The sequence below is a fragment of the Microcebus murinus genome, chromosome 31 (assembly GCF_040939455.1).
Source record: "Microcebus murinus isolate Inina chromosome 31, M.murinus_Inina_mat1.0, whole genome shotgun sequence".
NCBI classification, from domain to species: Eukaryota; Metazoa; Chordata; class Mammalia; order Primates; family Cheirogaleidae; genus Microcebus; species Microcebus murinus.
The window spans coordinates 3,717,121-3,734,345 of NC_134134.1; the positions used below are offsets into that span (position 1 = coordinate 3,717,121).

At 33.4% G+C, this 17,225-nt stretch overlaps 2 protein-coding genes across 2 annotated transcripts in view; one reads left to right on the forward strand and one right to left on the reverse strand.

The window, feature by feature from the left end:
- The window catches only part of LOC109729190 (KRAB domain-containing protein 5-like), a 445,983-nt gene that overhangs the window by 152,756 nt on the left and 276,002 nt on the right, over positions 1-17,225 (forward strand). The window lies entirely within an intron of this gene.
- The window catches only part of LOC142865668 (uncharacterized), a 284,849-nt gene that overhangs the window by 38,869 nt on the left and 228,755 nt on the right, over positions 1-17,225 (reverse strand). The window contains 1 exon segment of the mRNA XM_075998850.1: positions 4,571-4,678. Within this exon segment, the coding sequence (XP_075854965.1) occupies positions 4,571-4,678 (108 nt within the window).

Below are 17,225 nucleotides of genomic sequence, written 5' to 3' on the forward strand. Positions count from 1 at the left end.
CAATTTCTTAAAAGTTTTTCCACAGCCAGGTGCTCCCCTTGGGCCATAAGGTGACATTGGGGTGCGGTGGTGGGGAGCTGGTACTGGGCTGCCTGGCTGAGCATGCCCACAGCCTGGGTGGCTCAGCAGCCATGGCAGTGGTGGCACCATGCAGTTTAATTTTGCTGGACATAAAGCTGCTGGCATTTAGAATTAACATTATTAAAAGCCAGTATATGTAAAGTGATATTGCTTAAATTAGGAGGACTTACCATTTCTGGAACCTGATATTTCTTGCAATTATCAATTAAATCTATATAAGTTTCATTAACATTTTGTTTAACATTTATATGGAAAGATACAGCCTAAGAGAAGCTATCTTTTCCCTACTTTAATACAGCACTGTTGAATTTGAGAAATAGCCTGATCATCATATTTTAATTGCGCATTAATATCAAACCAATATTCCTGGCCCATAATTTGAGTCAGAAATTTTAATTCATAGGTCTCTAGACCCATTTAACTAGGGTTGCTGATGCATCTTTTCCCTGCACCAAGTGGTGAACTATAAAAATTTAGGCGAAGATATAACTGTTTGCACGAAAGATTTCCAATCGCAAAGGATTAACATTTCTAATTGAGCCAATTCTTTAATCGAGTTCTTTGTGTAATGACAGTTTGTGTTGGCTGGGAGCAGTGGCTCATACCTGTAATCCTGGCACTCTGGGAGGCCAAAGCAGGAGGATCACTCAAGGTCAGGAGTTTGAAACCAGCCTGAGCAAGAATGAGGCTGTGTCTCTACTAAAAATAAAAAGAAATTAATCAGCCAAATAAAAGAATATAGAAAAATACGCAGGGCATTGTGGCATATGCCTGTAGTCCCATCTACCAGGGAGGCTGAGGCAGAAGGATTGCTTGAGCCCAAGAGTGTGAGGTTGCCGTGAGCTAGGCTGATGCCATGGCACTCTAGCCCAGGCAACAGAGTGAGAGTGCTGCTTTTGTCATTCCATTTGTCAGTTGTAAGCAAGGGAACTCTGATATTTACCAGCAGGTTCATAATGCAGCACAGAACATGAAAGGGGCTTTAACGATTTTATTTGAAGCTAAAGACACCTAGATTTCCTGGTGCTGATGATTATGTTATGGAAGAGACTAAAGATGTATGTGGTGCTCACTGTCTCACCTCTGGCCACTGTGAGCATCAAAAACAGGATTGCATCCAAAATCACTGATGAAATTTTCAATCAAAAAGTGGCCATGATCCCTGAGATTCCTCTAGGGAGAATGACCAAATTATTGGCCAATGTTAGATGACTAAGAATGTGAAGTGTGTACTGCACACTCCAACTACTAAAATAAAGGAAGATAAAGTTATGTAAAATAAATTCTCTAAGATTGAAATATCAGGTAAAGAAAGATTATTCCAAATATTTTCAATGCAGAGAAATCATTCCATTATATTCTAACACTGAAAATACACACTCAAAAGTAGATTCTAGATGGATGCATATGTTGTACTATAATTAATAGAAAATTAAATCCAAAGCTCTTTACCTAAACTCCCTATTAAGAGATTGCCAAATTCTCATATTTCTTTATATAGTACTTAAAATATACATCACACACTTATTAATCCTTCACTTATTGCAATTATTTTCATATTTATGACGTTATATGTTAGGATCTAGTAACAGTTTGCTTTTACAAAAGAAAACAATGCTGAGTTCTTGATTTACTCCTCTGGACTTCAGAATTGTTTATCATTCTTTGGCCTTTAAGGCTCTTACTTTAACCTTAGGACACTGAACCTCTCTAATTTTACTTAAGTTATGAGAATGCTGTATATATAGCCTATAAATGGCCTCAAGCTGTCTAGCTAAAATTTTTGTTCATCAAACTAAAAAAATTCTGCACTTCTCATCAGAACTTTTAAAGTATTGTGTGAACTGGCCAGGCTTGAGTACAACAGTGAGAATATTATAGCCCAAGCACAGATGGAAAGAAGAATGGCTTAGATAGAGTTGTAGAAGGGAATGTAGATAAAAAATGCCAAAAAACTTGAGATAATTATGAAATGAAAGAAGCAGAATTTCCACTTATAAATTTCAAGAGTTGGTTGTTCTGCCAGTTCCTTTGCTCTACATGCAAAATCAGTGATTTTTTACCTTGGACATTTTCAATCTCTTCTATGGAGCCACAAGCTCACTCCTACAGAAATATTGACTGCTAATTATAAAGCATCTATTAAATATCTAACAATGTCCTGTACTTATTTCTTCTATTTAAATATAAAATCAACTCCATAATTTATAAATCCTTCTGAGTGTTTACCTGAACAAAGTAGCCTGATAAAGTCAATAAATCAATTAGTTCGATAACCCAAAGTAAAAGAAACAGTAACCAGAATGTTCTTTCAATATCCTTCCCAAATTAGTATGAAAATATAGAATGTACTAAGTAAAATGTAATTACTACAATGTGGAATTACTCACACCTTTAGGTAATTTTATGAGCACCATGAAGTTTCATAACAATCCTTGTTGTAATTGCAGATCAGGTCACATAAATGGTATTTAATGAACTTTGAAATAATAAAATAACATAGGTGGCCTAGCATGAGTAATAAGCATGTAAGAACAGAGGATTGGCATGGGCAAGTTCCCATTCAGAAGCTTTAGGGTTTTAAACAATTAATTCCACATAAAGGGAACAAAATATTTCCTTTCAGAATCTTTGAAGTTTCTAGTTTGCTAGTAAATTCTCAACACTTTTGAAATTATCCATCTTTTCTAATATTTCTTTTTTTCTGTTGAAATAAGTATACATCCACATTCACACAAACATAATTACTTACTCTGTAAATATACTACAACTATAGTTCAACTTAACCATGATGTATTTGTATATTTGATTCAATATAAATAAAAATATGCTTATTTCTGTTTTATTGGCCAGGCAGGTTGCATGTTGAAGGAAAAATGTAGGATACAATGTAATAACTAGTCATGCTGTGTTAAGAAATGTATGGCTTTTCATTAAGTACAAAATCTTTATTATAAGCATTATAGTAACAATGTAATTATAAATATAATGAAAAAGAGCTTTGGGAACATTATTCTTCAAAGTAGAGAGACTGTTAAAAAGGATCACAAGTGATGTCTTGTTACTGTGTAACCCCACAGTACATTTTTACAACCCATTACCTCCAACTTTGAGTAACATGGGATAGGTTAATTGTGGTGCAAAATAACACTTCATTCAATCTACAACATGTTTGACACATTAAAATTACTTTTAATTTAATGAAACAAATTAAGTTTACATGTAATCTAAAAATATTCCAAATTTCATTCGATTTTATTATCTATCATAATGTACAATATTAAAACAAGTAATTTCTAATATTCTAATTTTTTCATTTTGATTATAATGAGAAGAATATTAGTCTGTATACCTACATCATACATCACTTGAAATACTGTTTGTTATTAAAAATATCCATAGTACCTCTCCATTTCATAAATCTTACATTTCAGTGATTTTAATTTCCCATGGAAAAGTACATGAATAATGCCTACTGGATACACAAAGACTACTAATAAATACGATGTAGCTATCATTAGCCACACACATTCACATACACGCTAAAAATGAAAACATAACATCTACTGTATTTAAAGTTGAATAACATTAGTATTTCCTTGTCAAAAAGGAAAAAAAATATATACCTTTTATATTTTTACCCTACCCTGACCAGAAAGTATATTTTACATGTAATTATAACTCTCACAAAATCTCTCTCTTTTTAAAGCTGACATACAAGTAAATAAACTAACTATTTTAACTGGGTGGTACTCTATAATCAACAACCTGGTTTAAAGAAATCTGTGAATGTCTTAGTGCATTAGTGTATTACACTCTGAGTCCTCTGATATTTGTTTAGACTTGATTCTTCATGAAATGTGTTCTGAAATTCATTATATCTGTAGAGTAATTTTAACTATCAATTCTTTGTGGTTCTCTAAAGTATATCTTTTGCATAAATATTTTTTCACATTCATTATATTTGTAAGGTGTTTATCTCTTAAAATTTTTGTGATGTTGAGCAATGTTGGAGAAAATATTGGAGCATTTTTTTCAGTGTAAGTTTTCCCACGTCCAATAAGATCTCTGTTGTAACTAAAGGTATTGTCAGCACTCTAAATTATGATTGTTTACTTTAAGTATAAGTACTGTTGTGCATTTTAAAGCTAATACTTAGCGAAAGCACTTCCATACTCATTACATTTATCTCACTTTTATCTAGTATAATTTATTTGGTGTTGAATAAAATGTGAGCAGTTATTAAAGACTTTGCCACAATTCTCACATTCATGGAATTTTTCTCTTTTATGCATTCTCCTATGAAGATTAAGGTGTGAGCACTGGGAAAATGCTTTGCCACCTTTCTCACATTTCTATGGTTTCTCTCCTGTATGGATTCATTTATGTAGAGTGAAGTCTCGGAGCTGGATAAAGACTTTGCCACATTCTACAACATTTTAGGGTTTCTCTCCAGTATGAATTCTTTTATGTTGACTAAGGCCAGAACACTGGGTAAAGGCTTTGCCACATTCTTCACATTTGTAAGGTTTCTCTCCAGTATGAATTCTTTTATGTTGAGTAAGGTTTGAGGACCAGTTAAAGGCTTTGCCACATTCTTCACATTTGTAGGGTTTCTCTCCAGTATGAATTCTTCTATGTTGAGTAAGGTGTGTGGACCGGGTAAAGGCTTTGCCACATTCTTCACATTTGTATGGTTTCTCACCAGTATGAATCCTTTTATGTTCAGCAAGGTGTGTGCACTGGGTAAAGGCTTTTCCACATTCTTCACATTTGTATGGTTTCTCTCCCATATGAATTCTTTTATGTAGAGTAAGTTTTGTATGCTGGGTAAAGGCTTTGCCACATTCATCACATTTGTAGGGTTTTTCTCCAGTATGGATTCTTTTATGTAGAGTAAGATTTGTGTGCCAGATAAAGGCTTTGCCACATTTTTCACATTTGTAGGGTTTGTCTCCAGTATGGATTCTTTTATGTTGAGTAAGGATTGAGGACTGGCTAAAGGCTTTCCCACATTCTTCACATTTATAGGGTTTCTCTCCACTGTGAATTCTCATATGTATAATAAGTTTCGAGCAACAGTTAAAGAGTTTTCCACATTCTTCACACTTACAGGATTTTTCTCTGGTATGAATTTTCCTATGTCCAGAAACATTAGAGCTGTGATTGAAAATTTTGCCATATTCATTAAGTTTTAAACTTTTCTCTCTAGTATGTCTTGTCTTATGTCTATTTTGATTTGATGATTTGCTAACGACATTTATACACTTATATCATTTGAATATTTTTTTATGGCAAGTTGGCAAACATTGGGTAACACTATCAGAACATAATTTCTGCTTCTTACACTCACCCACACACTCCCAATCTCTCTTGAAGTATATATTTTCAAGGCCACAGCTTCCATATAGTCTCATTATTGATTTCTGAAATGGGTCTTTTATGCCCTGCTCTGGCAATAGGTCTTTGGTACATTTGGAAGACAGTTCTGAAAGAAATGAAAATAACAATGTATCTCACTAACTAGACTCAGGTGAATATATTTCACAATTCGAATATATAATACTATAGAAAGCACATTAGCAAGAAAGCACAATAGAATACCATGGTATTACTTTCATCATAAATGTATGACCTTAAAAATATACTTACAACCATGATTCTTTTAGAAATCATAACTGCTAATTGTTCATAGCAACTGAAATTAGAATAATAACAAGAACCACATGAAAGGGGAAAGAGACTTTCTTGCATTTACCCACCAAAGCCCTTCCAGCATGCTGATACTGAGTTATCACATTAGTAGAAAAATCCCATGTTCTGGATTTACTCTCAAAAGAGAATGAGACTATGGGCACAAGTCCTCACATCTTTTTTTTTATGGCCTTTCCAAAGGCTGGTTTCCATCTCTCATGACAACTACATAACTCTCTGGGAAAAATATGCACATATCAAGAATAAAATTCTGCCTTATCATAATGATGGTGCAAAACATTTAATTATGCTTTAAAATTTGAAAGACAAAATAAAAAAAATGATCATTACCATGTGTTAATTTGAATACAATATAAAAAGACATAATTATTGACATCAATATCATAAAGTTGAGGGCAGATGTAAAGATAAAGAATTTTTGTATGCAACTGAATTTAAGTAGTTATACATTTAACATAAGTTGCAAGTTCAAAAGATTTCACATAATTATCACAGTTAACATCAGAAAAAATGTTTATACAGATACAAAAAGAAAGCTGGGCAAAGAAACAAAATGTCACTCAAAATCATTGAGGCATAATGAACAAAGAAGGAGAGGAAAGGAAGAAAAGAGAGTGACAAAAGTTATATAAAACAATTAACATTAGGGAAATTGTAAGTCCTTCCTTTGACAAAATTATGTAAATATTTATGTTTACAGTCAGAAGGCACAGTTAAATAAAGGGATTAAAAAATCCAACTATATTCTATCTAAAGCGACTTGCCTTTGTACATGGTGTGAACAATAGACTAAAACTGGCAGGAGGTAGCAAGATACATCAGGAAAACATTAAGCATCTAAGAGCAGTGGAGTTCAAAATTATATTAGGCACATTATTTTTGAAGTGAAAAAATGTTATAGTTTTAAAAATATACTTTAAGTCAAAAATGTCACAAGATACAAACAAGGACATTGAATATAAAAAGTAGTCATTCACTGAGAGCATATAAAAATAATACATATATATGATATCTATCTTTATGTCACCTCAAGGTTCTCAAATATGTTTTTAAAAGGCATTGACAGAATTGAAGCAAGAAATAGACATCAAAATAATATGATACTTTGATATTCTATTCCACTTTCAATAATAATAAAACCAGTCAAATTATTAATAAGAAAACAAAAGTTTTGAAAACACTACAGAGAAGTTAGACCTAACAGATATATTGGAAACACTCTACAGAATATTGGTAGAATACACAAACTCCTTGATAGCTCATAAAACGTTCTTCCTAAAAATACCTGTTCAGCCACAAGTCGTAACCAATTTTAGAAAATTGAAAGTTACCTCATTTTAATTTTAGGCTAGAATGGAATTAAACTGAAAATAAATAATAGAAAAAACACAGAAAAATTCACAAATATAGGAAAATAAACAACACACTCTTGAATACATTCTTCTTCAAGGGAAGAAGACCTAATGTTGTGAAGATGTCCAGATTGCCCTACAGATTAAATGCAATTCTTTCAAAATCTCAATTTCAGTTTTTGAATAATGGAAACAGCAAACTCTTCCTTCAGGAGTTTCATTAAATATAAATGGTTTAGATTCTCTAATGAAAAATAAGATGAATGTATGAATAAAAAACAAAGAGAACCCTACAATATGCCACCTACAAAAGCCTTCCTTTAGCTCTAAAAAGTCAAACTGGTTGGAAGTAATTGTAAAAAAAATCTACATAAATAATAAGAGGAGGATATTTTGGCCATAATTAAAGAAAATACACTTTAAGTCAAAAACCATCAGAAGAGAAGAAGACATTTATAATGACAAAATGGGTCATTTAGGAGAAATCTATGGCACAGAATACACATAGACAGATGATATACATGTAATTTACCTATTGTAGCATAGATATTTTGAAATATATATTCTATAACAAGGTTTCTAAACGTATTAAGAAAATATGCACAAAAGTATGGACACAAGTGTTGTAAGAAACACCTAGCAACACACTACTTATAGGAGACTGCAAGACCTCACATTCAATGATGAATGCAAAAATTTGACAGAACATAAATAATAAAACAGATAATGGGAAAAAAATTATAGACCAGTTAGATGTAAAAGACATTTACAGAGCTCTTCAGTCAAAAGCAGCAGAATACACTATGGTTTCAATCATACATGATAAATGCTGTTAGGACACTTAAGTCTTATCAAGTTGAAGAATCCTAAAAACATACAACATATATTTTTTGACATCAATGAACTGGAACTAGAAATCAAAAGCACAACACAAACTAGCTAATATAAAAATAAGTCAAAATTAAATACACTTTTTAATGCATTCAGCTCAATGGTCAGATGATTTAAAAAGTTAAGATGTCAATACTATCTACAGTGATATAAATTGAATCAATGTCTATAATAGTCCTATCATACTGGTTTTGAAAATATATAAAAATAAATTCTAAAGTGTATTGGCACAATAAATAGCCAGATTGTTTTAGAAATACAAACAAAGAGGCATAGCAGTTCTTGATTTGAAAACAAATCTACAGGAATAAAAAAACAAGCAACTGGCACAATAACAAACAATGAGATGAAACAATGTAATAGAAATCCCAGAAATAAACCTTTGTGTCCATGACCAAAATTATGTTCCTCATGATTGCAATGACCATGCAATGAAAACGAAGAGTCACTTCAACAAAAGTTGTAGAAAACTGAATATTTCTGAGAGAAATAAATGATGTGGGTATCCTCCCTTGTACTATATAGAATATATCTTAAATAAATTAAATACTAAAACATAAGAAATACATGTGTAAAAATCTTAGAGAAAATATAAGGGAAACATCATGATATCGGTCCTAGTACTGTTTTAGCAGATGTAACATCAAATGCATAATCAAGAAAAAGGAAGAGAAGAAAAATGGGATTATATCACACTTCAAATTTGGAGAAAAGAAAAACTTAGTGGAGTAAAAATGCCTCCTACAAAATGGAAAAAAATAGATGCGAATCACATATTTGTTAGAATTTAAAATCGTGAATATATGAACAATGATTACAATTCAAAAACAAAGGTGAACAACTTGACTAACAAATAGACAATAGATTGATCTGGCATTTCTTCAAATAAGATATACTAATGGCCAAACATAAAATGAAAGCATCCTAAAAATTGTTAATCTTTAGAGAAATGCAAAAAAATCACAATGAGATATCACATCACATCCATTACATTGAGAACTTTTAAATAAATAAAATCATATGCAGATGCATACATATGGTGAGAATATAGAGAAACTAAAATGATGCTATGTCATTCTGAACCTTTGATTCTAAAAATTATAAAAATTGAAATACAACAGATCACAAATTTAAAATATATAAGGAGAGCAAATCAGCTATATGGTAGGAGGGGAAGGATCCACTTGTTTTATTTTACTTTTTCCCAAAGAACAACAAAAGTTTGGCAGCCATCCACAGAAAATTACAATTATCTGAATTTGGGGATTTAAATGGAAGGTCACTAAACTCTAATGAAACCATAGATCTGGGGGGGGTCATTTAGAATATTCAGGCTCTCATCCAGCTGACAAACTTAAGGACCCATTGTCCTGAATACAGACTGTAACATGGGTCAACCATCTTGGATACACAGAGTCTCCGATGGTTCCCTGTGACAAAGTTGGAGTGGTGCTGCTCATCCAGAGACTCTGGGAGAGACACACCTATCTGAATCCATGGAGGCAGACTTGAATAACTTAGTCTTGCTATCATCTGTAAAGCAGAACTGTGACTCTGCTACAGCTGTCTGAACTATAGTCCATGTCTAGTTCTTTCAGTGCATAGATCCACACAGTGACCTGCAGGGACTCTTCCAAGGTACTCATTGGGAGCCACACCCAACCCCACATATAGAATTAGCCCCAAAATATGCAGACTGAAATGCACAACCTTACCCAAGTATGTGTCATATGGAACCAAATACTGAAGGCATCCAGTTTACCGAGAATGAAGAGATGATTGAAAACCACCCAAGCCCTTTGGAACTGGCCCACCAGATGCAGACTCCACTGCAGAGCAAGGGACAGTCTTGTGTCCTAGCTACAGCAACTCTTCATTGAAAACCCAGTGGAGATACCTTTAGCCCAAGTACTCAAAAGAAAAACATCTTTACCATTCAAAACCAGTTTATAAAAACTGGAAAAGGTATTTAATACTTTATATGCATAGATACCACCATAAGCATAATGTGCAACCACTGTAAATGCTACTATTTTATCATACTACTATAAGACCTAAGCAGAAAAATTTGGCAAGACCATGACAAGATTCACTCAAATAGAAAGCAAAAAGAAAAAAGAACAGTATTTGCAGATGATATTATCTTATAAATCAAAAACCATAAAGAAGATAGGAAGAAGGTTTTATAGAGTAATAAAACCCCTCAGTTAAGTCAAAGGATGTAAAATTTACATACAGATATCACTTATTTTTCTATACACTAATAAAATAGACAATAAAAAAGGAAAACACTCTCATGTACAATACCATCAAGATAATAGATTTCTAAGAAATAAATTTAACCAAAGTGGTTAAAAATACCCTTTACACTGAGTACTATAAGATATTAATAAAAGAAATTGAAGATAGCATGAATAAATAGAAATATATTATCCAAAGCAATGTATACATTCAATGCACTTCCTATCAAAATTCCAGGGGCATTACTTGACAGCATTAACCAACAAATCCTAATATTTGTATGATATCACAAATACCATTGAGGAGCCCTAAACAATAATGCAAAGAAGAAAAAAGGTTCCAGCATCACACTTTCTGATTTCAAACTAAATTTTAAGGTGGGAGTAATAAAAACAGCAAAATATGCACATAAAAACCAACACAAATAACAATAGAAGAGAATGGAGAGCTCAGAAATAAATGGAAACATATAAGGTCAAGTAACATTTATCTAGGCTTTAGGAATGCACGATGCAGAAAGTATGGCTCTTCAATGCTTGGTGCTGGAAAATTGGATACCCAAAAACAAATGAATAAAAGCAAACTATTTTTGCTTATATGATACCCCAAAACTAACTCCAGATGTAATAAAGATTTAAATGGAAGACATAAAACTCTAATGTTTCTAAAAAAAAAAAAAAAGTATAAAGGAAAAGAAAAAAATATGGGAAAACCTGACATAAGACTTGCAATTTTCTTTCTTTTTTTTTTTGGATATGATAAAATAATCAATGGAACAAAATATAAACAATTTGGGCTGCATCAAATTAAAATTATCTGCACAGCAAGGGAAAAAAAACAAAATAAGAAAATATAGGATTGAGAAAATATTTTCAAATTTTATATTGTATAATATGTTAACACCAAAAATATATAGGAAACTCATATTTTTCAACTGCAAAACAATGTCATCACCCACTTACAAATAAGCAAAAGTTTATGTAGAATATTTTCAAAGAAAACATACCAGTTTACAACAGGAAACACCAAGAGTAAGTCAGCATCACCAAAACATCATGTAAACACAAATGAAAACTATGATAGGTATCACCCCACAATTGTTACAATGACTAATGTGTAAAAGAAGAGACAAAACAAGTGTGGACAAGAGTTTGCAAGAAATCAATCCCTGTAGACTGTTATTGCTTGTAAATGGATAGTGTCATCATAGAGATTTGTTTAAAACATGTAAACAATACAACTGCCTTATCATTAACCAATTCTACCTCTGAGTATAACCATGTAAAATCAATATATTAAGAAGAGTCTGCACCCCCATGTATATCGCAGCATTATACACATTTGCCAAGAGAATGGAAACAAACTCAATGCCTGCTTATGATCAATAGACTAAAAAATGACTGTACAAACACATACCATATAATATTTCTAAGCCATAAAAATAATAAATATCCTGCCATTTCAACAACATGGATGAACGTAGTAGGCATTATGCTAAGTAAAATCAGCCATTCCCAGAAATACTGCTATGGATAATTAAATACTGCTAATAAATATTGCTAATAAAAACTGCTATGGATAACTTTTAAAAAGTTGAATTTACAAAAATAAAGAGTACAACATTGGTTTTCAGGATGTGGCTTCAGGAAAAGTGAGGAGATGTTTAAGGGTAAAAGCTTTTAGTTATAAGATGAATAGATCTTGGAAATCTAACGTACGGCATTATGATTAGAGTTATTAATAATGTTTTATATGCTCTAAATTTGTTTAGACCATAGACCTCACTATTAATAAATGTTCTCACTATAATTAAATGGTAACTATGTGAGATGATGGAATAGTTTATTACCTTAATTATATTGCTTTACCATTTATACACACATCAGATCACTACAGTGTGTACAATAAATATATACACTTATACAATTCTTATTTGTGGAAACTTCCACCTATTAAATACCACACACACAGAAATATATGCACACACACACATATGAGTGACACATTTTTGATGCAACTAAATAGGACAAAATTTTGGAACATAAGTTATCAAAGTATTCTGTATCAATTGGGAGTATAAATATATTCAGCTATTTGAAGCACTGAATGAGACAGTATATTTAAGAATGCCATAAGGTGAGGAGGGAAAATAAACTATATTATTACGTTGGGAATTTGGGTATAATAAAGTTGAAAATTTACTCTTATTTTATATAAGAAAAAGAGTATTTAGAAGTGAAATGACATTAGATTTTCTTACATTTAAGAAGAGGCTATACATTTGTACAAAATTAGTGAGTCTGACTTTCTGTAGAATTGCCTCTGAAAACTTAGAATTGGAAATCATGATGTAGAAAATATGACTATCTGTCCCTAGTGTTTCTGCCATTCCAGAAACAAATCCCAATATCTCCACTATTCCCCTTTATACATTTCAGAAATGAGGCATCAAAAGGAACTTAAAACAGGGAGCTGGGCATGGTGAATCACACCTATAATCCTAGCACTTCCAGAGGCCAAGCAAGAAGGATCACTTGAGGCCAGGATCTTGATACCAGCCCTAGCAACATAAGGAGACTCCATTTTTACAAGAAAATAATAATAATTTAAAAAATGACTGGCCGTGGTAGCTCATGCCCATAGTTCTAGCTATTTGGAAGACAGAGGTTGTAGGATGCCTGGAGGCCAGATATTTGAGGTTGCACTGAGCTAAGATCAGCCACTGTACTCCAGAAAGGGCAGGAGAGTGAATGGCTGTCAAAAGATGGTTTAATGTCATGGTCTTCAAAATATGCACAGATAGTCCCATAACTCCTAACCAATAGAAATGCTAATAGATAATGCAGTCCCTTATAAGCCATGAAAAGAACTTTGGCTCTCACTGAATTCTAAGGAAGATCACTGCATGGGTAGAGTTCTTAGAGAGTTTAAGAGCGTGGGACAGAAGATGTCCTTCTGTGAGATAAAGATGTCCTTCTGTGAGATAAAGAAGCCTGTGAGAGACAGGCTTCTAAAAATCATTTCCAAAAGAGCAGAATATTCAAACCCACTTTTTAACATCTGCCTTCCTCCTTGAGTTATGGCTCTCTAACATTCGTTAATCTGCTTCACTGAATCTCACCTACCTGGATATTTAGCTGTTGTTTCCTCTTTCTTCATAATCCAGGGCTCTATTCTTTGCTCCAGGCATGTGATCAGCTCTGGCTTTGACTTGGCAAGACCTATTTCATTAGAGAAATTTCACATGACTCTTGCTGAAGATTTTCCAATTACTAATGCAGTACTATCCTTAGTAGAGAGAATATGAGAGAAGGTTCTAGAAAATTCCTTTGCAACATATTGCTTTCTCACAGACCAGGTAGAATGATAAAAAATTGATCTAATTTATGACTAGAGCACCAATTCCCACTAGCACCAAAAAAATAAGAGGTGGAAATTCTATTTCAAGGTGCAGACAACAATTTTATACCCTGATTTCTAGAGTAACCATTAATCTAGTGTGAAATCCCAACAAAGGGAAAGGTTCAAGATAACATGAGACATCTAATGATTTTATTTTATGCACCAAAATCTTCAAATTTTCTTTAAAAGCATGGATATAAAATTCATTCATGTTGCTTTCCACAGAGGTTGGACTAGCTTGCAGCCCCACCAGCAGTGTAGGAGTGTTCCTCTGTCTCTGCATCCATGCCAGAATTTGCTGTTTGGGGACTTTTTGATTACACTGAGAACTTTTAAATAAGTAAATATAGATACACATACATACATATGTTGAGAATGTAGAGAAATTGAAATGTTGCCATGTTATTCTGAACCTTGGATTCTAATATTATACCAAATAGATATAGAACAGATCAGAAATTAAAAATACAGAAAGAATAAAATGATTTGCATTTCCCTGATGATAAGAGATGTTGAACATACTGCAATGAGGTATCACTTATCTCCAGTAAGAATGACCTTCCAGTAAAATGTCCCCTAACAATAAATATTGGCATAGATTTGGAGATAGAAACACTCCTACACTGCTAATGGGACTGCAAACTGATTCAGCCTCTGTGGAAAGCAATATGGAGAAACCGCAAAGCGATACAAGTAGATCTACCATTTGATCCAGCAATTCAATTACTGAGCATCTACCCAAAAGATCAAAAGTCATTTTATGAAAAGACACCTGCACTCGAATGCTTATAGCAGCACAATTCACAATTGTGAAGCTATGGAAACAACCCAAGTGCCCATCAATTCATGAATGGATTAATAAAATGAGGTCTATGTATACCATGGAATACTACTCAGTTTTACGAAACAATGATGATATAGCACCTCTCATATATTCCTGGATACAGCTAGAACCCATTCTACTAAGTGAAGTATCTCAATAATGAAAAAACCAGCACCACATGTACTCACCAGCAAATTGGTATTAACGGATCAACACTTAAGTGGACATATAGGAGTAACATTTATCTGGTGTTGGGAGGGTGGGAGGGGGGAGGAGGGGATAGGTGTATACAACGACAATGTGTAAGATGTGCAACGTTTGGTGATTGGACATGTTTGAAGCTCTTATTTGAGGGGGGAGGGGGCATGGGCAATATAAGTGACCTTAACACTTGTATCCCCATAACATGCTAAAACATAGATAAATAAAATAAAATAAAATGTATTCATGTAAAGTAGAAACTTTTAAGAAACTATTAATAAAAAAGAATGGCCTTAATGTGGAATAGAAATTCTGTATATAAGTTATCCTCACCAAGGGAGACCAGGTTTCCATAGTTCTCTAACATCACATCCCTATACAAATTCCGCTGAGCATTGTCAAGGCATGCCCACTCCTCTGGAGAGAATTCTACAGCCACATCCTGAAATGTCACCATCTCCTGTAAAAAGACACATATTTCCCAAGTGGCCATAGAGAGAGTTATTCACTTGACTACAAGGAAAATGAGTTGTGAGAACTGTTTCTGACACATGAAGTACTGGAATTATCCAATAAGATATTCTCTAGCACATTGATATTCTTGAGCATATTCTCTTATCCACTGGAATGAGGATCAAAAAAGATGTATGAATCTGTGTGCATATGATTCTTCTATGGGTGATAAAGTATTTAATACAAAATTAAGGCCCCTACTACAGTTATATAAATTTATGGGTGTTATATTTATATCACATCAATAAATTGTGCATATTTCTCACATACAGGATCATAGAGAGTTAGAAGGTATCACGTAATTTTTACAAGTACAGTAAAGAACTGGAGATTTTGTTAAAATACAGCTTCTGATTCAGGCGATCTGGGGTGGGGTCTGAATCTCTGCATTTCACATAATATAACTACTGACAACAATGCTTCTTGCCTAAGGAGAGTATTTTGTCAATATCCAGTAAGTGGTAGACTTTGAATATATCTCAGTTCATCTGAACAGAACACAGATAATATCCCTCAGTTTTCAAAGCAAGCTATAAGAAGAAATTAGAGCTTCTAGATTAAATGTGATGGCTCATGCACATCAGAAAGTAAATCTCCACAATACCCTTAATGATAAACAAAAACAATTCACTTTATATTGGATGAATCTGTCAGAAAGCATGTTAAGCAAGAGAATGAAATTAGCATAACTTTAGCAGAATGAATTGGTGTTAGGCATTGTTGCAAAGAGGAGGATACAAAATCACTGCTGGGATGGTAGTGGCCAACAATATGTAACCATGAAGAATCATCAGATTTATGCAAATTTCAGATACAGATACTTCCCATGTTTTGTTATCTTTAATAATGTATGTAAATACTTTAGCATCATATGGAGCAAGTCTTTTATTTTATAGTTTTTCCATAATTTTCTGGTTATCCTAGGCAATCAATGCTTTCTTCTTTCTGAACTTTCCTAATAATGTATTACGTAGAGATGATGAAGCATCTAGATCAAACTTTGAGAGTACCTGTTTCCCTTCCTCACTCAAATCCAAAGACTCTATCCTATCCCCAATTGGAATCTCAAACATTGACACTATTCTATCTTGACCTCTCACGATGGGAACATTTTTAATATTATATGCCATATATTTCTTAGAAAACATGGTTATTGTAGTAACAAGCTTGTGTGAGAGAATGTACAGCAGGCTCTGTTATACAGGAAGGAAGGTTTTCCCAGAGAACCTTGACTACCATAAGAAGAAATAAAAAAATGTAGTTCCAAAACTTATTAGGCATACACATCAGAAGTAAAGAAGTAAAGGTTTACAAGTTCTAAAAATTGACATTCTATATGACTATCTGGAAGAAATAGTGGACACAATGCCAAATCTGGGACACACTTACCTGATAACTAGCCATTTCTTCTTCTTCTCCTCCTACTCCAAAAGTTCTTTTCAGGTGAGATTGTGTAGAGCAATTGAAATGAAATCTTTAGACTGACCTGAAAGGAGTCAGCACAATTTATTCCCTTGTTTACACAACATTCACAAGCAGGAGGAACATAAAATGCAGAAAGGCTACAAGCACTTGTTTCTCATCACAGGAAAGATTCAGCTATGATCAGCTCCTTCATGGAGACCAAAATGAGAGGTTTTCCTGTATTTCTTCCAGATACCTCCCTCTGCCACAGGTGCCAGGAGTTTCTGCTACATGAATGGGAATCTGGACCACACTGATCTGCCTCTACCAAACTCAACAGAGAAGAACCTGTGACTTATCTCTGGTACAAAGGCTAAACTCAATTCTCATGAATGTATGCAAGAGTCCTATTGCTTGACAACAGTATCAAATTAGAATTATTAGGGGCACAATTAAAACCACATGGATGTTCCCACCCAGCCCAACAGGCAGGTGATGGTGTTCCTTCAATCTAGCCAGGTTATCCTCATTGAAAGCCTGGGCTGAGAGGTAATTACCTTAAAATTGTCTCTGAAACATCACTGTGAATATAAATCATGTGT